General features: G+C 34.3%; 1 protein-coding gene across 5 annotated transcripts in view; it reads left to right on the top strand.

Moving 5' to 3' along the window:
* CCDC91 (coiled-coil domain containing 91) overlaps positions 1-21,897 on the top strand; it is a 378,569-nt gene that overhangs the window by 59,883 nt on the left and 296,789 nt on the right. For 4 of the 5 annotated variants that reach the window (XM_046013621.1, XM_046013618.1, XM_046013619.1 and 1 more), the window contains exons 2-3: positions 12,524-12,566; positions 14,644-14,722. In XM_046013621.1, coding sequence (XP_045869577.1) covers positions 12,537-12,566; positions 14,644-14,722 — 109 coding nt within the window. In that variant the 5' untranslated portion in view covers positions 12,524-12,536. Of the gene's footprint in view, positions 1-12,519; positions 12,567-14,643; positions 14,723-21,897 lie in introns of those variants that run through there. The other variant, XM_046013622.1, reaches the window with a different exon arrangement.

Genomic DNA, 21,897 nt, shown 5'->3' with positions numbered 1-21,897 from the left:
CATATATAGATAGACTAATATACGGAAGTTATAAAATAGTGACAAACAACTAGTAAACATATTTTAAAAGAAGACATTAAATGGTATTGTAGGATATCATTAGGAATAACATAGCAGGAGATATGTAAGACTTCTTTAGGGAAAATTTTAACACTCTCTAAATAGGCATTAAAAAAGACTTATTCTAATTTGAGTCATAAGAAAGACCATGTTTATGGGCAAATGGCTCAATATCATAAAGACTTTATGTCTACTGAAATAATCCTACAGCCAGAAACCAGTCCACACATTTAAGGAGCTTTGGTATTTGGTAAAGATGGCATATCAGATTAATGAGGAAAGAAGTTACTATTTAATAAATGAAATTTTCAAAAGAAAAATTGAATGTCTGCACCTACCTTATACAAAAGTTAAATTGCAGATTGGCTAAGTACTTAAATGTCAAAAATAAAATATTAACTTTTTGGAAAATACAGGTATTTATCTTTTAGACCTAGGGATAGGAAAGGATTTAACAAATAAGACTAAACTTTGCTAAATTATAATGGAATAGATTAATACAGTTAACATACTAAAATAATTTGTTCATTAGAAGCTACCTTAAAGGATATGAAAAAAGTTCTAAAATAGAGGATATTGCAATATGCAAAGCTGACAATGATTAATATCAAGAATATTTTTTAAACTGCATAAATCAAAAGGCACAGACAAAATTAAAAAAAACTATAAATAGGTATTTCACAAATTATATATGATAATAATCATTTGAAGAGATTTCAGCTTCATTAATAATTGGGGAGATCAAATTAGATACACAGTGGGATACCATTTAAAACCCAGTGTTGGAAAGGATGCACATTCACAGTACTCTTATATATTGCTTCAACAAATACAATTTCTGCAACCATTTGGAAAATAGTTTTTCATTATCCTGCAAAGCTAAATATAGACAAACATTATAACCCAGGGATTTTACTTGTAGGCATATACCCAAGGGAAATACTGTATATATACAAAAGTAAATGTGTTGGAAAATGTTCTTAGCAGCTCTGCTCTCAATAACAAAATAGACACTCAAATATCTACTGACAGGAAAGTGACTAAATAAACTGTGGTATATTATATAGTAAAAAAAGGAATGATAGCTGCAATAATATTAATGACATAATATGCAAAAAACTTAGGTCACCTAATTTATATGTCATGGGACACCCTTTAAAAATAGCCAAATTAGAAGTAGTGTGCTTTTCATTAGTAGATAAAGATAAAATGAAACTATTTTTGAAATCAAGGGAATGATGAAAAATGAACGGAGGATTGTGCCCTAGGGAGAGTTTGCATGTAATTTATTGTTAAGATCTTTAGTTTTATGCTTGGTGGTGCGTTTCCATAAGCTGATTTTATTAGAAACAAAATAATAATAATAATAATAATAAAAACAACCAGATTTCTTGAAGCAGGGGTATGACAGGGAGGCCATGTAGCTAGAACAGAGTAAGTCAGGGGGAGTTATAAATGAGGTCAGGGAGGCACTGGGGACCTCTAGTTAGGTCTAATACAAAAGTAAACAAATTTTTAACAAGGGTTTAAAGCTATTTGTGAATAACGTATTTGAACACTGAGGCACTAAGTTTATAATTTCACTCTTATCTACCCAAAATAGTTTTGTGGTTATTGTATCAGAATAACATATTCCAGGTAGGTGTGATTATTAGATGTATTTATCCAGATAAATGAGCACTGTAAACAGAAGAAACATAAATGAGAACATATAAAACCATGAAAGAAATGAAACACTGTCTTTATTGGAGAGAATATTAAATTTGTGATCTTCTGCACCTGATAATGGCAAACACTGTTTTTACTATGTTGTTGTATAACTTTTTTTCTGTATTTTTGTTGTATAGTATGCCCTTTTCTGCCTTAATATTTTGATGTAATTGTAGGTGTTTTATAGGACTTATTTTTGCTTTTAGTGATCAATGCTAGTGCAGTTCACCACTTTGTCTTTATGCTTACTTTGCTTATATATGAGGCTCCAAAGTCCATGTCTCATTGACGCATGGATTTTTCATTCTCAGTTTGAAAGCTTTGAAGTTGAGAGTTTCATGATGATAGTCTTAGAGCTTAAAATGCACTTGTTTTAGAAAAGGTTGTCCAGTATGATAAATGGATTGGGGAGAAGGATGATAAGTAAGTTCTGGTAATTTTTAAGAAATAGCAATAAATACCTGAATCAGAAAGATGATCACCAGAAGAGAAAGGAAAGAAAGAGTGGGGAAAATAAAATAGGATTGAATGACATACTTGGCTATGGCAGAAAGCAAAGAATATAAGATGACATCTAATTTCTGCATTTTAGAGGAATTTAATCTAAAATAAATCTAAAGTGATGAGGAGTCACTGAAAGATTTTAACTAGGTGAGTATTTAAAAGGACCATTTGAGTAGCAGAGTAGAGAATGGAGTGGAAAAGGAACAAACTGGAAACAACTATTTTGAAGGCTGATGGTATAAACCAGCTGAAACACTATGGTGGCTTTATCTAGAGTGAAGATACTGGGAATGCGAGCGGATGAATTCTAGAGGTACTTAGGACTTAGGATTTGGTGATTGACTGGTTGTATGAAGTGAGAGAGAAAAGGAGGCAAAGATGACTCCAGGATTTTGTCTTGGGCAGCTGTTTTGTAGATGGTAGTAGCAGTCACTGAGTGAAGGTATTCTCAGGGGAGAGATCTTGAGGTCCGTTTTGCTTGTATTGAATTTGAGGTGCCTTTTAGACTGGAAAAAAGACTAGTCAATTGTCTGTTGTTTATGTGGGTCTGGAGTTCAGGAGGTAGATCTTAACTAGAGATTTCTTAGCTTGTATTGTGATTGGGTCCAGCGGAGTGAATGAGATAGTCCAGGGAGTGCGTTTGAATTGAGGTAACAAGAAGGAGTAGGTTGGAGTGTTTAATTAGGAGCACCATCATTTAAAGGATAGATAGAAATACCTGCAAGGGAGATTGAGAAGAAGCAGCCAGCGAAATTGGAAGAAAGACGGAAAAGAAGTATGTTTGTCTTGTAATGGGGGGAGAGTGTTTTGAGAAGGAAAGACTGGTCACATGCTGTTAGTGTTCAAATTAGACAAGGAATTGAAAGTGTCTTTTTGCATTTAGTGAAAGGCAGATAATTGGTTACAGGCATGGGCTGTAAGAAAGAGCATTTATGAAGTTGAGCTGTGAAAAGGAAGGGGCTGTGGTTGGAGAAGAATGTGTAGTTGAGAGGGGTTTTGCTTTTGTTTTTGTTTTGTTTCATTTCCAAAGATGTAGGACCTAGAGCATGTTTTAGTGTTTTGGGAGGAGTCAAATAAGAGGAGGAAGTTAAATATTTAAGAGAAAACACAATTTAGAGAACCAAGTCTGAGAACACAGATGAAGAAATTAGCTTTAAGAATGTAGAGGATTCCTCTTTCTGTGTGAGCAGAATAAACTGGAATAGTTTGGTACAGATGCTGGTAACTACAGTTTTGGTAGAAAGACATTGGGTCTTTTCTTAAAATGCCTTCTGTTTTAGCAGGAGGCTTGGTTATGTGCTTTGGTTACAGGAAGGAATGGGAAGGTTGGTCGTTTCAGGAGCATTGAGGATCTTTGAAATAGTTGCTGGAAAATTAGAGAAAGTGGCTTAATGAGAGAAAAAATAGGCGTGAGAAGATGGGAAACATGAATTTTATAGTGAATTCTCTTAAGTTCTTGGCCGAAGACAGGTAATTGGATATTGTTGATTGTTTCTGGGAGACATTGTCAGTTGCCTTGTACCACTCCAGATCTGAATCGATTGAGAAATGGAACCAAGTAATAGGAATCAGAAAAGTGCTTTTATTGTTAAAAGTTTAGTGTAAACATGGTTTGGATTGAGGTGGCAATGAGGTCTTCTACAAGTTCTTTTCTGAATTAAATTTGTTCATCCAGTCGCAGGCTAAAAAACATGTCTTCATGCTTAGAAAATGAAGTTTTTCTCTGATGAGCTTCTCTCATGGGAGTTGCACTAGAGGGATAATATGTTTATGCACACAGTTTCCAGTGAGGAACTCAAAGAGCTGATATTGTGTATGCATGTTGACTTTCATACATTAATCTTACCCAACAGAGAACCTGTGGATATCCTGCTCTCACTGCCATTTTTCTCTTGGAGGGAAGTAAGGAAGAAAGAGAAAGAGACTGTAGTATTTCTTTCTTTTTTTTTTTTTAAAGATCTTTTTAAAATTTACTTGACAGAGATCACAAGTAGCAGAGAGGCAGGCAGAGACAGAGAGGGGGAAGCACGCTCCCCGCTGAGCAGAGAGTTTGATGCAGGGGTCAATCACAGGACCCCAAGATCATGACCTGAGCTGAAGGCAGATACTTAACCCACTGAGCCACCCAGGTACCCTGAGACTGTAGTATTTCTTAAATCTTGTTTCTATCCAGAGATGGCCTGTCCTCTTTTAAAATGTGAGATGAGGTGATATACCTAACCCCTAACATTGAGGGTCAAGATTTTGCCAGGTAGGGAGAGTATAATTGATATACTGAGAATTTTGGGTTGACAGTAGGTTGGCCATATAACAGTATTTATTATTTGCTTATAAATATGTAACTGAATACAGTGAGGTGGTTAATTTTGCAAAACTTGGGCAGACCATCAAGATCATGACTAAATGCAGTCTTTGAAGGACAGGATAATGAGACAGGATCAGACATCCTCCATCAGTTGGAGGAAGGATTGCTATGAGGAGTTGGAGGAGGTAGAAGTAACCAAAGAGGCTGGGAAGCAGGTAAGGGTTTGGAGAATGTAAAAGTGCTGTGCAATCAGCTTGTTAATCAGCTGGGATGTATACATTTTCTGAATGAAGGCTGGCAAAAACAAAAACTTAATTGATAGTACAGGTGAAAATTATATAAAAGACAATATTTAGTTACTAGAATTACTAGTGGTTGGGATGTCTTCCCATCTGATCATTTATGAATAGAATATTTTTCAGGAAGTGAATATATACCTCAGTTATTTTTTTAACTTGTGACATTTTACTGTTGGCACTAGTATTTATAGTATAGCAGTAATTTTGTAAGCCAGCTTCATAGGGGACATTTCAAAATTATTGTTAACCCTAAAAATAGTTGGATACTTAAGAGAGAGGAGTGTAACAATATAAGATTTTTTAAGATGTAGGCCTTCAAGCTCACGCCTTAATATGGGAAGATCTGTTTTAGTGCTAGGAACTTGATCCTCTACTACTCAAGTTCCAACATGTTTTTCTTAGAGAAGTAAAAGGGAAGGGAAGTCATGTGGGAACTATTAGCAACTCCTTTGCTTTCATTTAGTGATTTATTCCAGAGGCACTGATTCAAAAGTATTCTTTGAGACCCTACTATGTGTTCCTCTGGCGAAGATGCCAGAGAGTTAAAAGTAGGTAAAAGAAATGGTCCCTGCACTATCTTGAAAGAGCTTATATGAAATTAGGTAAATAAATAATTTCCTTGACTAGATAAGCCTGAAATTCTGATCTTATATGATTAGACTCTTCAAATTAGTTGAGTCTTAGTGACTCTTTATTTTTAACTTTGATTAAGGGGTAGTGTGTGTGTGTGTGTGTGTGTGTGTGTGTGTGTGTACTTCCTTTGTTCTGTTCCTTTTACCAATTTATGTTTTCCCAGGACAGTCAGAAAAAATAAAAAAAATCACTTGTCTTTTGCTTCTAGGAAACATGGCATGAAAGAGGATCAAATGGAAAAATATTGGGATTATGAGGATGCTGGTTAGCCAGTAGTTTTTCGCATGGAATAGAGATTGAGTTAAGTGCTAAGTGGACAATGTTATCAGTAAGACACTTCGGGCTGATAGAATAATCTGGATGATCTCTGGAAATTGTACTTTTTGAAGTTAGTTACCTAAATTTCTTTTTTTCTTAGGTTTTTTTTTTTCATTTAGTTTCATTTTTAGGAACTTTAGGTGTTTGAGACACACTTTTACATTTTGTATAAACTTGTAATAAATGTTAATAAATGTCATAAAGGAGACTAACGTGAAAAAACTTAATTTTTTCTCTGGCTAAATATTAATTTAAAACATTTAAGCCTCTGTTTATAGTTAGTTTTGTTAAGAAAAAAACCAAACTTTCTTTCCTTGAGTTTTTTTTTTTTTCCCCAAGTATTTTGATAGAAGGAATAGATGGTTGGTTCAGTGTGCCATGATTTTTTTTAATACTGTCGTTAAAGAATTAATTATATATGCTCACAGTTTAAAGTTGTAAATTACTTGTTATGAAACACAGCCATCTGCCCTTCTTTTCTAGCCTCTCCCATGTCTTGTTTTTTAGGTGCAAGATGTTTAGCACATATAGTTGATTCTTTCAGTGTTTACCAGTGCATCCCTAACTTGTGTGTTATTGCTGTTCTTGATTTTTTGGTTTCATACTCATCAACTTTCCAATATGGAAGATGAAGCTTTAGCCGTCTTTTACCACCCCTTGAACCACCCATACCACATACTTTATCTTATTTCTCTTAACTTTCCAATATGGTTTTATTATAATTTTGGTGCCAGTAGTTGTTCATTATTATTGTTATGTGAATTGTATTCACAGATAAAATGTACAGTACTGTAAAAATGTCTACTTTTCCTGTCTCACATACCATTTTCTCTCTGTTTTCATTTAGTTGATGTTTTAATCACTAATTCACCTCTGAATTTCCGTCCAGTTGTTTAACATTACTCTCCTGCATGGTAAAACACATGAGACAGTCTGTTAATTTGATTTGCTCGAATACTTTTCCAGGAACTTTCTGATCTGCAAATTTAGGTGGGTTGCTCCTTATTCTTGCTATATAGATCGCTTGGGAACTCACTTTACCATTATTCTGGGAGAATTCCCTTTGCTTTTCACTTGAGTTAGGGTACCTATTTTCTAATCCCATTTCTTCCTTGTGTCTTGTCTTATTCCCTTGGTTCACTGAAGAGCTTTTTGTTTTGTTTTTATTTGTTTGTTTAAAGATTTACTTATTTGAGAGAAAGAGATTGTGTGCATGCATGTTGGGGGAGGAGTTGAGGGAGAGGGAGAGAGAAACATAAGCAGACTCTGTGCTGAGTGGAGAGCCCCATAGGGGACTTGATCTCATGATCTTGAGATCATAACCTGAGCTGAAACTAAGAGTTGGATGGTTAATTGACTGTGCTACCCAGGCACCCCCCATAGCTTTTTAAGAAGAATGGCAAATAATTTTTTTTTTGAGGCTTTGCAGTATGCATATGACTTCAGTCTTCCCACAAATTAGTTATTTGTTGGTTTGGTTCATTTTAGAATTCTCTGTGTTAATCATTTTCCTCACAATTTTTCCATTGTTTTTCACCTTCCAGTAATGCTGTTGTGAAGTCGAATGTCATTATGTCCTTTATCCTTTGTATGAAAATGATTTTATCTCTTCGAGGGCTTGTGGGATCTTCTTTTTGTCTCTGCTCTGCTTCAGTGTGGGTTTATTCTATTGTTTTCTTGGATTAATCATACTTTTAGGTTTAGAAAATTTTCTTGAATTATTTTGTCAATGATTTCTTCCCTTTTGTTTTCTGTTTCGTTTTCCTAGAATTCCTAATACTAGATATTGCATATTCTGGACAGGATCTTTTAATTTTCTTAGGTATTTACTCTGACGTTCGTTTTCTTTATACTCCTCAGCTTTATTATCTACCCTGCAATTTTTTCACTTCTGTAATCATTTTTAGTTTCAATCCCTTAATCTTGGCGCACATCCCTCTCTCATTCCCCACCTCCCCCCAATTAGAGCTTCCTATTCTTATTTCATGGATGTACTATCTTCTATTGTTAACTCTCTAAAAGTACTAGTATAGTTTTTAAGTTTTTGGAAAATTTTCTTGTGTAGTCTCTATTTCTTCTACCTCTTTCTCCCTTCTTTCCTTCCTTCCTTTCTTCTCCTCCCTCCCTCCCTTCCTTCCTTCCTTCCTTCCTTCCAACTTGGTTTCTTGTTTTTTTTTTTTTTTTTTCTCATTTTATTTATTTTTTCAGCGTAACAGTATTCATTCTTTTTGCACAACACCCAGTGCTCCATGCAAAACGTGCCCTCCCCATTACCCACCACCTGTTCCCCCAACCTCCCACCCCTGACCCTTCAAAACCCTCAGGTTGCCCCAACCTCCCACCCCTGACCCTTCAAAACCCTCAGATTGTTTTTCAGAGGTTTCTTGTTTTTTATATTAGATACATTCTTCATATCTTCTGTTGGCCTTGGCCTTGGCCATCTGGTCATATGTAAGAGTGGAGTACTACTAATGAAGTATGAACGTTTATATAATACTTAGAATGTACCAGACACTGTTGTAAGTGCTTCATCTATTTTAACTTATTTAATCTTCATAAGGACTTTAAGAACAAGTTACCATTATTATTTTTAGTAGTACTAGTAGTATCACTGTGCGACAGATGAGGAAACTGAGGTACACAGTGTTGAAGTAATCTGCCTAGTGTAACACAGTTAAGTGACAGAACTAGAATTTGAATCAAGGCAACCTGACCTGATAGTCTTTTTTTAAGCCTTTATACTAGTCAACCTCTTATTGAAATCAGGAACAAATTGTAAATTCTCTGTATGTAGGTAGGATTTGTCAAAGTAATATTACCTGAGTGAACTGTATTTTTGTTTGTTTTGGTTTGGTTTTTTTAGAGGAGTCTCTCATGAGATCCTTTTTCATGGGTTGATTAGATTTACCAGAGAAGAATCTTATTCTTATTTTTTTAAAAATATTTATTTATTTTAGAGACAAAGAGAGAGCAAGTGTGGGGAGGGGCAGAGGAAGAGAGAGAATCCTGAAGCAGACTCCTTGCGTAGTGTGGAGCCTGACACAGGGCTCATTCCCACAACCCTGAGGTCATGACCTGAGCTGAACTCAAGAGCAAGTCGCTTAACTGACTGAGCCACTCAAGTGCCCCAGAGAAGAATCTTCTAAGATCATGACTAGAGACTTAAGCATAGCTGCTGGCAGTTCTGTTGACAAGTGATCAAAGAGGATTGGGAGAATGGGTCTCAATATTTAATAGAACTTTTAGTCCAGCAGTCTCAGTGTCTTCTAATCTGGACCCTTGACTTTATCCTGTCTAGGGAATAAACCTTCAGTCTTCTTCTATGATGAAGAACTATAAGTTGTTCTGTGGTGTAGATTCTTGAAGAGGATTTTGGGATACATCTGCCATTCTTATTTTGATTCTCACCTTTACCCACTTTTCATTGCCATGCATTCCTAAGCCTTTTGTAGATGCTTTGATGTAAATGTGATTGATTCTTATTTTCCTTAGTGACAGTTTTAGATCCATCTTCCTTATATTTGCTTTCAAATTTTTCTTCAGTTTTCTTATTTCACATTCTCGTTGACCCTGTGTTTATGCAGAAGCAAACAATCAAAACAAATCTTTGCTATCTTTTAGGAAAAGACTTTAATAAAATTCATGTTTTTCGTGTGCAATTTATAATTCTCTGTTAGGTCTGTTATAATAGAGCTCAAATATCTCCCATCTGAACCACTTCATGATGTGCCCACTAGATATATCACCATCTAAAAATCTTTCCTCCCACCTTGGACATTTTTTCTTCTTTCTTAAGGCTACTTTATAGCTCATATTCTTAACATTTGCATGATTTTCTTATACTCTTCCACCTCTGCCTCCCCAGACCATAACTCCTTGAGGATCTTGAGTGTTCTCTTCTATAGAATTGCCTAATAAAAATTTGTTAGAATAAGTGTTGTATGTATGTTTTTCTTATAAAGTATCAGCAATATATTAAATACTGGGAATAATAAAAGAGAGAATTAATACAATAGTGCAACAGAAGATCAAATTCACATATAAAGAAGTCTGCGAATTGTTAAACTAGATACCATGATATCTTTCAGTGTAGATAACCTAATCATAGCAGTCATACATCTTTCTCCCCGCCATGGCACAAAAAATGAACTACATGATCTTCCAATTTTTTAGCCAGGCTCGTGACTCTATAAGTTACATGACAGATATATTTGGTGTTTCTGTATTATATTTGTAGTTTAATGAGGTATAATGTTAAGTGCTACAAATATTCTAAAAAATTATAAATGCATTTTAGATAAAATAATGTTTTAAATGTGCTGGAGTTAGCTAGCTCTATAAAGGAGTCCCCACTTGTATTTCCTTTTAAAAACTAATTTTTAATTTTTGTATTTAGTAAAGTTGATTTGTACAAATCAATGCTGCTAATTTTACTTTCTCCTGTTCTTTGTAATGTTCAGAAGAAAACAGAAACTATTGCAGGATTTGAAACTAAGATATTTGGAAAATGTTAATGCGTTAAAATAATAAATATTTCTCTAATTATTATGTTTTAAGAAATTCAAGACACATTTATCTTTTAAAATCTGTTAGTATTTCTTTGAAAATAAAGTAGAGGAGAACTGTCATCGTCATATTAATATGTAAAGGTTGCTGGGATATGGAAATCATCAGTGACCATTGATGTATTCTTTTGTAGAGTTAAATCAATACTTAGGAAAGTGATGGTATTTGGTTCATTACCACAGGCTAACAAGCTGAGGTGATTGTTAAACATGGCTGTTTATTTTTGTTTTCAAGTTTTCTGGCACCTTACAAATAATTTATTGGGATGTGATTTACAGAAACACCTACAAGCATTACTCTAGAAATTCTTTTGAAACTGTATTCTTTGGATACAGTGTTGTAGATGCTAAAAATATTTTTTAATTGTCTCCTGAGATTCATGGAATATATGTGGAAAACACAAACTTAGTGTTTATAGTTTGACTTGGTTCATTCGCAGCATCCATATCACTCTTACTTCATAATTTCTTCATGAAAAATATAATCACATACAGATTTCTGTTTGCTTGCAACAGAATTAATGTGAATTCCATTTCAAACTAACCACCATCAAAAGTTTCTGAAAGTCTGGTTTATATATTTTAAGTGTTGTATGTGGATGACTTGCTTAGCTTTGATTTTTTTGAGAAATACATCTTTTAAAAGTTTTTCGTCAAACTATTAAATTGTAGGTAATGGTGACAACAGTGGTATCTCATTTGGGTTAATTTAATGTCCTTCCTTTTTATAATGTTCTGCCTTCATATATTCCTTTTAGTGTCACTACCTACTTGAGTTTCTGTGAAAATAAATTTTGTCTATTGAAACAAAACAATCCTTGAGATTGTGTGTCACTGTTTATTTTTCTTTGACTATTTTTGAGTTTTATTTTTCAAAACATTAATATTAATTTCATTGACAAGGTAAGACCTGGCTATAGATGACTACTGCTTCATCACTCGAGGCAAACTTAGAAAATGCTTTTAGAAAAATTTTAGAATTATTGCTTAACATGGTTTAATTTGTTTAGCTGGTTTTTTTTTTTTTTTTTTTTTTTTTTTAGAATTTAGAGAAGGTTTTTTCCTGTAACCAAGTCCATCTTGTATTAGTGAATCAAAGAAACTATAATTAATAATTTGGATACATTCACTTTTGAAAGATAAAAAAGGAAACCAGTTATTATTGACCAGAATATTACTTATGGCTACTGATTCACAATTTATTGTGAATTTAATTTTAATTTATTGTATACCATCCATTACTTGTTTTGCTTTTCCAGGTTTCTTTTCTTTTTTTTTTTTTTTAATGGTTTGTTAGATAAAAGCTTTTTCTTTTTCTTCTTTTTAAAAGTCCTGGTACTCATGGTTTTCTCCTTCCATTTTAATGATACACAAGTACAAAGTGAAGCATGTATTATCTTACTGCTTGTCTTTCTCTTATGTAGTTTAACTTAAAAAGAGGAATTCAGGATATTCACTTGTGTTTTTCTCTTCCCTGTTCTCCCATGAATACATGACTTGATTTATCTTGATCAGCCTAGTAACTTGCTCCACATTTTTCCAAAAGTGCAAAGCAGTTTCAGCTAAAAATACACATATCAAAAAGCTCCAGAAGTTGTGGCCACAGCTCAAAAATGCTGATCAATTTTGAAAATCTAAATCAACCTCGGCCATGAAACCGAGGGAAGAACCTTTGTGGTGGGGGACAGATTTCCAAAAATTCACCACAGTCCTGTTCTTAGCTGGAGTTTGTGCTGATGTTGCCAGACAACTGAGGAATAGATGCAAAAAGCAGGAAGCATTATTGAATTGAGCCCTAGCGCCAATTTGGGAAAAGCAAATTAAAATGTAAAAGAATATTTTTCCACTCCTGGCGTCTCAACACAAAATGGCAAAATACATGGTTGCTGAAAAAGTCACAGAAATTGCTAATTTTGCCTGAATGGCTAATTTTGCCAAAAAAACCTCCAGTTTTTTTGCATTAAAAAATGCATACCCATATAGTTACAAAATGTAGATTTTAAAAAAATCTCAAATGAAATAGTTTTAATTTACAAGTCAAAATATATATACATTTAAGTAAGAAAAATGTTTTGACATAAATGACTCTGTGTGTGGGCTTGTTTCAATGTCTTCTGGATATTTTTCAGGTGCACTTGAAGAATGGATGATGATGATTTTGGTGGTTTTGAGGTATGTGCAATTACCTTATTTTGCTTATGTAATTGCTTTAACTTTTGGGGATTATAATGCTATATATTATTTTGAAAATGTACTACTTATCATTGGCATTCATGATCATTTCTTGATCATTTTTAATGTAATACTGGAATAAAAAATGAAATCAAGGAAAATGAAAATATATCCCTTTTGAGAGATCAAGCTATTATTGAATGTATGGTCATGCCCATGGAATGGCTTAAGTTGAGTTAATTAAGTGCTGCTAGTGGAAGCATTAAAGATGTTTTAAAAATTGTCAGCTGACGATTTTGTTGGGATACATGTCTGTTAGGAAATACTTTTGAGATGAAGGATGAGTATTGCAGATCTGTCACATGTTTTCATGTTTACACCTGTAATGAGTTGGTTTAGTGTATTAACTACATAGCGTTTTGGTGGCTTATAGGGCTAATTAGTATGTTTGTGTTGTTAGATTATTCTCTCAGGTTTACGTTGGATGCTTTGTAAGTGGAAATTGTAACTGAAGAAGCACTGTCTTTTTCTTAATCCTTTTCAGTGTGTGTTCATTTTATTGAAATATTTTGTAACCCAGTTATTTTTATGGAGCCAGTGTAGTCTTGCAGGAAAATCTCTGGATTAGAAGTCAGGATGCCTGAGCTCAAGACCTAGAACTACCAAGTGAGCTCTATGACTTTTTTTTTTTCCTTTTTAGTAAGATTTCACCTAATTTGGAATTTGGTTAAAAAAAAAAAAAAAAGATTGTTTATTAAAAACCGGGAGTTTAATTAATGACATTAATAGGAGAAATAAGGTATTAAGTATATATTCAATATTCTGAATATTATGAAAAAATGGTGTGAGTTTTTTAAGAATAGGATCATTTCTTGTCGTTTCTTAATGTCTGTCAATATGGACATAGCTATTTTGTGCATTTTTTCTGACATTGGTTTGTGTTTGGCAGATTTGTATGTTTTTTTTTTTTTTGCATTTTTAAAAATGTTTTAGGTTTTGTTGGGTGATTAAATCTTCTGTTACTGAAATTACCACTTAAAATTTTGTTAAAATTTTTTAAATTTTGACTATAATAGATGTTTTTGATATCATCTTAGTTCCTTGTTCACAAGTTGTCAGTTATTTGAAGATTTAAACTTAGTACCGTTTTCTTTACTTAAACCATGCTTGATTTATTATATCAGAAAAAAATAAAGTAGGTAGTTTTCCTCAGAGTAAAATTATACTTCAATGTTACAGTCAATGGACCTATTCCTTTCAGTATTACATTACAATATTAACCACTTATTCCAATTTAATTGTTAATAGGGTTCTTTCTTTTTCTATCTGGTTGTAGAAATATGGAAGATTTCCATCCTTGGTTATGTAAGCCATGTTCATTTTTTGTAGTTTATAGGTAATAGTTACTATATTCTATGTCACTTAGCTTCTGTGGCAGATTGCCTCAGTTGACTTCTGCTTGGCTGACAACTCAGTGCAGAACCAAATTGAAATTCTGGTTCTTTTTCTCAATAATAACTTTGCTGTGATCTGAACAATTAAGAGAGAAAACTTACCCAGAAACTCAACATTCAGTAATTGACTGTCCCTTACTTTTAAAAACTATTTAATAAGAAGGCTTGTTAATTTAAAACAGCAGTTTTAGGAATTTTCTAAATGTTGAATGCTAAGAAGTCTGCGTGGTAGATTATTGGAGAATATAGATGAATCCTATTTCTTTAGATTGATCTCCATTAGGTCTTATGCTAATTAATGAAAAAGATGTACTTAGAGTACTTAGATGTAAACTTCTCAAGTGAAAATGTGATCGAGGATATATAAAAGAAAATTTTCATTGGCAGGAAATATATTTTAGTAAGGAGGGGAGATTTAACAGAGCATGCCTACTGGGGGTGGGGAGTAGTGGTTGGGGTGGTAACTATGAAGACTGAGAAACAATTGAGTATTTGGAGGGAATTTGAAAATGTGTGGTATATAGCAGAGAATAAGCCTGTGAGACTGGAAGGCTTGGTTGCTTAAATAGCATTTCTATTTTTTAGATCTTCGAAAATAAATTTGCCTTTTTTTTTTCTCCTAGGCTGCAGAGATTTTTGATGGTGGAAATGGTGAAACGCAAACTACGTCTCCTGCCATTCCTTGGGCTGCTTTTCCTACAGGTACTACTCTGCAGTAACTAGAATTTTTTTTTTTTCTTATTGAACACTTTGCCTTTTCTTTGAAAGCCTCTTTTTTTACTTTTGCTCTTGGCCTTCTTTGATCTGAAAATGGAATGACCCAGATTTAATCTAGGGTTTTTTTAATAACATGATAAATTGTGTAACAAATTCTGCAGCGTGGCTTGAGGCATGATTCCAAAAATGATATCATGAACATTAAATGAAATTAAAGTATAATTTACATTTCCTAATCCGTCTTAGTTTCAGGAAACTGAGGTACCAAATAATATTTTTAGGCTGTCCAGTTTGTTAATTAAAAAGACTTCTTATTCTTATAGTATAAAAATATCCTAAAATAATTTAACATCTTCACCAGTATTTAAATTTAGAAAGTGTTTGTTTTTTTTTTTTTCTTTTTCCAGGAAGGTCAGTCTAAAGTATTAAACATTAAAATTTAGCCATTCAAGAAATCAAATGCAAAAATAAAATTCCATTATGAGAGATATTTTATGGAAGACCTAATGTTCAATATTAATATAATTCATGTATAAATAATATTTTGAATTTCCTAGGCTTTTTGTTCTGCCAAATCATTGTAAAGTCAGAAGTAGAAGATGAAAGTATCCTTAGCAGCTCTGTCTTGTCTTAGATTATTAGAGTTATTCATCCTCCAGATATTTTTCCAGTGCTTATTATGCATTAGGTGCTATGGGAATGTGTCCTTTACTTCAAGGGGAGATAGGACAGGCACATACATACTTGTAATATGAAGCAGATTTGTGATTTGGGAAGAATGAAGATTTCATCATCCATTCGTTTAGAAAATGTTTATTTCATGCCTGGTATGAGTCCAGTACTATTCTTGAAGCTGAGTATATATTATTGATCCGGGCTTTGAAGGATGTTCATGATTTGAATAGGCACAGATGGGAGAATGGGGAAAAATTTTGAAGTGAGAAAAAGCAATGAAACAAATGTGTAAATGTGGGAAAGAGAATGACATAGTTAGGATGCTCATTCTTGTTTGAGGGATTTATGTATGTGGTTTCCTTTCTCTGGAATTTCTCACCTTGTTTCCCACCACCACTCTCTCCTGCTCCCTTATTATACTAACTCCTATTTGTTTTATGTGTTGTTTTATGCTTTAATATGCCTTTTCTGGGAAGCCTTCCCAGAGAACCCTTCCCAGAGAACCCTCCCACATCTCTGTGCACCTATTTTCTGACTTGCAGTTTAGGCTGTAAATTTTGTGGGGATAGACACTGTGTCTATCCTTTTGTTATGTCTCAAATGCTGAGTTCCGTGCCTAGCTTATAGTTGGTCCTCAGTAAGTATTTATAAAAAGAGTAATTAAAGGGGAAAAAAAAAAGAATGAGGGAAGCCTGAGTGGCTCATTTGGTTAAGTGTCTAGCTCTTGGTTTTGGCTCAGGTCATGATTAGGTTGTGAGATCAGCCCTACCTCTGGCTCTGCTCAGTGGGAAGTCTGCTTGAGATTCTCTCCCTCCGCCCCTTCTCTCACTCATGAGCATGTGTGCATATACTGTCTCTCTTTCAAATAAATAAATAAATCTTTAAAGAAATGAATAACTGAATGGATGACAACTAGAGTGGCAATGGAAATTGATAGAAAAATTGGAATAATGATATTTATGTAATGGTTTAGGATTTTCAGTGTGTTGTCATGTATTTGGTTATTGTAAAGTAGGTAGAGCAGCTACAGTATTATCTATTGTACAGATGACAAAATGATGGATTATAAAAGTTTTGGAGTTTGATACAGGTAAATATGTTTAGGAATGAAATCTAGTCTATCAGATTATATTTCAGTTATTTTTAAGTTAACTGGTGGGGTTTTTTTTGTTTGGTTGTTCTTTTTTGTTTGTTTGGTTTTTTTTTTTTTTCATTTTATTTATTTTTTTTCAGTGTAACAGTATTCATTCTTTTTGCACAACACCCAGTGCTCCATGCAAAACGTGCCCTCCCCATTACCCACCACCTGTTCCCCCAACCTCCCACCCCTGACCCTTCAAAACCCTCAGGTTGCCGGGGAACCCTCCTCCACTGTTGGTGGGAATGCAAGCTGGTGCAACCACTCTGTTTGTTTGTTTTTTGATTAGGGGAAAGCATCAGCAGGGCCATCTGGCTGACTGGATGGGAAGGTGAGGGAGGAGTCAGAATTGATTTTTGATGTTTCAAGCCTTGATTCTAAAGGACTGGTATTGCCTTGAACAGAAATAGAGAATTTTAAAAAAAAGTTGGTTTGGGACAACATGAAGCCTAATGAATTTGTCTTAGACTTGTGTATTTAAGCTGCCTTCAGTTCAGGAGAAGGGTTAAGGCTGGTGTTCTTCATTTGGGAGTTTTCTCGTAGATATGACAGTTGAAGTTGTAGAAGATAACTGTGGAATCAGTTTGTAAAGAGATTAAGGTTAAGTAGAGAAATTTGGATGTCCATATTTAGGGAATAAGAGGAAAAGAAAGACACAGAAGATTGAGAGATAAGGAGAGTATGGGCTAGGCATTAGGAGTAAAACATTTCAAAGAAGTTATGGTGGCTAAAGGCTGTATGTGAGAGAGGTTAGTGTGACCAGAGACTGAAAAAGCAAGCCCAGTCAGAAATGGCTTTTAAGGAAATGATTTCAGTAGATTGGAAGTTGAAGCCAAATTGTACTTCTTTACAAAAGCAAGAACAGAATCTGTTTTCCTATAATTGTGGCCGTATATTAAAGAATTGTATATTATGGCCAGATTATCTACTTCCTCTTCTCCAAGAATGAATATTATATGTCGCATCTATGTATATGTCCATATTTGTAGATCAAGTTCTCAAAGCCTAATTAGAATTAAAGAACAGTTCCTCTAGTGTGTGCGTATGTACACACAGACAACACACCAGTTTCTTCCTCAGTCCCGTAAAAAATCAGACCTGTGGAAAGTACTTTTTCTGAATTTCCTCAGTGACTTGCGCAAGTGGAGATAAACTAATCTGGCCAACAGCTGAAGTGAAGGCATGGTAGATGCTGGCTCAGCCAAGTAATCTTTCTCTTTGGTCCAAGATAGTTTCTCTTTCTCTGCCTGCAGGAGCCTCTGATTCAGGTATCTGGAAGTTTAGACCAGAGTGATCTGAACAACCTAATTAGTGTAACAATTTAATCATTTCCACACTAAAGTCCAGAGAAGATAGGAAGCTTTAAGAGATCCAATGTAGATTCTTTTCAGTTCAAAAAAGGACTTAATATTCTCCTTCTGTCTCATGTTCCACCTATACCCTAACAGTTTGTAATCTATATGAAAAATATTTCTAAAAGAGATGACTATTAACCAAGTTTTACCACAGCTTAAAATCCAAGACGATTACTCAGAAACATTTGGTTTAAGTTTTTAAAGTATTTGAGGGAGAATAGACATTTTCATTCTTGGGGTTAGGATAGAAGATTTTAAGTAAAGAATATAGTCATAGGCTACACGTGCCGAATGATTATCTTGGTGCAGAGCTGGCAGTTAGTTGGAGGGTGATTTTGTAATAGCAACTGGGATAATTAATTTATCTTAACAACAGTGTCTGCTTATGGCCTACAATATTGTTAGTGAATCAAGGTGCCTCAGGATACACATCTCACTGTAATATTCATGTTATTTGCATAGAGGGACCTTTTAAAATGCTAATTTCTGTGCAGAACTGATGATGATGTTAAAAAATTGCCATTTAGAATAAATGAAATGCACATGTTGGTTCTGTATCCAAATTGTTATCTCTAAGACCATATCTCATCAATGTGTGGCATCTAACCTTTTGAATGGGTCTCCACACTTCCATTATCATGGAAGTTGGAGTATGTAAGCAAGAGACAAGCAAATATGAAGTTATCAATTTCCTTTTCCTTCTGCCTTTACTCTCACTAAAAGTGTGGTAATTACTACTTTATCTTAGTGAAAGATACTCAATGAAAACAACTGCCTTTATTGGACATTTTCCTCTCCTTTCCTTTTAGCTTACCTTCCACAGTTATTCATTTTGAAGCCTATGGTGGTCAAACTATGATCTATATTTTGTGTCTGGCTGGTGTCTGTTCTGTCACTTTGCCATTGCTCTGATTGTAGTACATTCCCTCATCTCCTATCTGCTTGAGTCTCATTTTTCTTTCAGAACAAGGTATGTAGAGCTTTAACTGAATCTGTATCTTATAATTGCTCTTACTTCTGAACTACTGTATCATTTTTTTTTTCCACATCATTTTCTTGGCACTTTGGCCAGTTTTGTTTTTAATTGTGGTTAAGTAACATACACAATTTATCATATTAACCATTTTTAAGTGTATAGTTCAGTATTGTTAAGCATATTCATATGGGTGTACAACCATTCTCCAGAACATTTTTGTCTTATGAGACTGAAACTCTGTAACCGTTCAAAAGTAACTACGCATTTGCCCATACCCCCAGCCCCTGGCAGCTACAATTCTACTTTCTTTCTATTCTAGACAACTCATATAAATAGAATCATACAGTGTTTATCTTTTTGTGACTGGCTTATTTCTCTTAGCATAACATCCACAGGGTTCATCCATGTTGTAGCATGTGTCAGAATGTCCTTCCCTTTTAGGCCTGAATAATAGTCCACTGTATGTACAGACCACATTTTTATCCATTAATCCGTCGATGGACTCGGGTTGCTTCCTTTGACTGTTGTAAATAATGCTGCCAAAAACATGGACTAACTAATTTATATTTTTAAAAATATTTTATCGGGGTGCCTGGGTGGCTCAGTGGGTAAAGCCTCTGCCTTCGGCTCAGGTCGTGGTCCCAGGGTCCTGGGATCAAGTCCCGCATCAGGCTCTCTGCTCGGCGGGGAGCCTGCTTCCTCCTCTCTCTCTGCCTGCCTCTCTGCTTACTTGTGATCTCTCTCTCTGTGTCAAATAAATAAATAAATAAAAATCTTAAAAAAAATCTAGTTTAAAAATATTTTATCAATATGACTGCTGTCTCTATGTGTCTTCTTTAGTCTAAACCTTGGTGGGTAGAGACTGCTTTTAAACCTTTGTGAATCCTAAGCACTTAGTATAGCATGTGCCTTGTTAATAAGCAGTGCTCAGTAATTATTTCTTGATGATTAGTAGAACAGATTTGCTTTCAAAAGTAGCTCTTTTTAAAAATTTTTTAATTTGTTAATATTATTAGTTTCAGGTGTACAATATAGTGATTCAATAACAGTAACTCTTTTTAATTAGTTTTAGTTCTTAGGCAGTAACTAAATAGTCTTAAAATCACAAGGTAGAGGAAGGCAAACCTAAACTTGCCTTAAAAAATATAGTAATCTTGGGGCACCTGGGTGGCTCAGTGGGTTAAGCCGCTGCCTTCAGCTCAGGTCATGATCTCAGGGTCTTGGGATCGAGTCCTGCATCGGGCTCTCTGCTCAGCAGGGAGCCTGCTTCCCTCTCTCTCTCTCTCTGCCTGCCTCTCTGCCTACTTGTGATCTCTCTCTGTCAAATAAATAAATAAAATCTTAAAAAATATATATATATAGTAATCTTGGAAATTTTAGATAATTACTCAAGGATGACAAAGAAGCTATACTCTAGGGTTCACTTAAATTTCCTGGTCATTCTCAAGACATACAAATGACCTGGAAATAATGATTAACAAGAGTAATCACAGATTCACAGAAAGAGAGAACAGCTCTTTTGCTGTTTTTTGTTTTTGTTTTTTCCTAATTTTTTGTCTGGTCCTACTGTATGGCAGCAGGTAACAGTAGAGGAGAGTAGAGGTTAGACTAAATTTTAGTTCAAAAATACTAGGATCTAGAAGCAATAATAGTAGTATCGAGTTATTTTACTTACTTTTTTTCTTATTTATTTTTTCTAAATATTTTTCTGAAGGAAATTCATTCTTGATTTTTGCATAGCATATAATATCTGAAAGTTTTTGAGTTAACTACACATAGAGCTGTATTTTTAGAAAAAGGTTTTTTTCCCCTAAAGCTAAGAGATCTTTTTTTTTTAAATCATTATCAACTATCTTATAAATTTTTATAAGAGTGGTAATGTTCTACTTTTTAGGAAACTACTTTTCAAAATGAATGTTAATCTTCTGATACACATACGCACCTAGAAAAGCAAAAAAATACACGTACACACACATAGTTATCCATGCAAAGGTGGATATTCTGATTTCTCCTCTTTTCCTCATTTTTACCCCATAAAGCAATTTGTCCTCCCTATTGTACCCTTCTGAAGTAGGGCTTTCTCTTTTCTTGATCGTACAAGTTCTAAGAACATTAGAGTATTATTAGTCTTAGTTTGGGTTCAGTATGTTTTTTGATTGTTTTCTGATAGTAGCAGACCCAAGATGTCAGAATATATGGGATTTATTTAAATGAATTCTTTCGTTTTTTTTTTGTTGTTATTCATTCATTCACTTAATTCACTCATTTATCAAATGTTTGAAAGTATACTGTGTATCAGACACTAGGTGCCATGTGCTATGGATCTTACTCCATTTTCAGTGATCCCATATGAAAATTGTCATCTCAAGTGACTGAATGTTTCATGAAATGCATTGTTAATAGTGTTAAATGCTTTTATCAATAACTTCAGCTTCAAATATTTGATAGAGATTTCATGAAAAAAAATATTAGGTCAGAAAGTGTTGTCACGTTGCCATTGTGTACAATGTGTGTGGTGCTGTTTTAGAGGCAAATGCCTGTTTCCTTTTTACTTTTTAACTGTATAAATTTAAATTGTCTAGAAGGCGAGGTGGGAGGCGAAACCTTGAATACTGTCCTTTCCAATATGTTTCTGAGTTACTTGTAGCACTACACAGAACCACATTAGAATGCATTGACCATCAAAGGGAAAAACAAGTGGTCTAGATAGATACTTTAATCCAAATTAGCTCCTTCAAAACAGCTTATATAGAGGGCAAACTAAATTGTCTGTCATAAGCCGACCCTTTAGAAGGAATAATGGGAATTGGACCAGCAGATGTTGAAGCAAATAACTTAGATGTGGTTCACTTTGCATCTGGAGCTATTTGCATACAAAGCCAACAGGAAAGTTCAAACATTTTTCTCAAGACATTGGCAAAGAGAAACCTGGAAGACAGATGCCTTTTTGATTTCATGGTTCAGTTTTTCCATTCTCCATTCTCCTGGCCAGGAAAACCTAGGACAACAAATCGGT

Source organism: Meles meles, chromosome 7 (genome assembly GCF_922984935.1).
Source record: "Meles meles chromosome 7, mMelMel3.1 paternal haplotype, whole genome shotgun sequence".
In the NCBI taxonomy this organism is placed as follows: Eukaryota; Metazoa; Chordata; class Mammalia; order Carnivora; family Mustelidae; genus Meles; species Meles meles.
The sequence above is the reverse complement of the archived record's forward strand: the minus strand, read 5'-3'. Positions and strand labels throughout refer to the sequence as shown.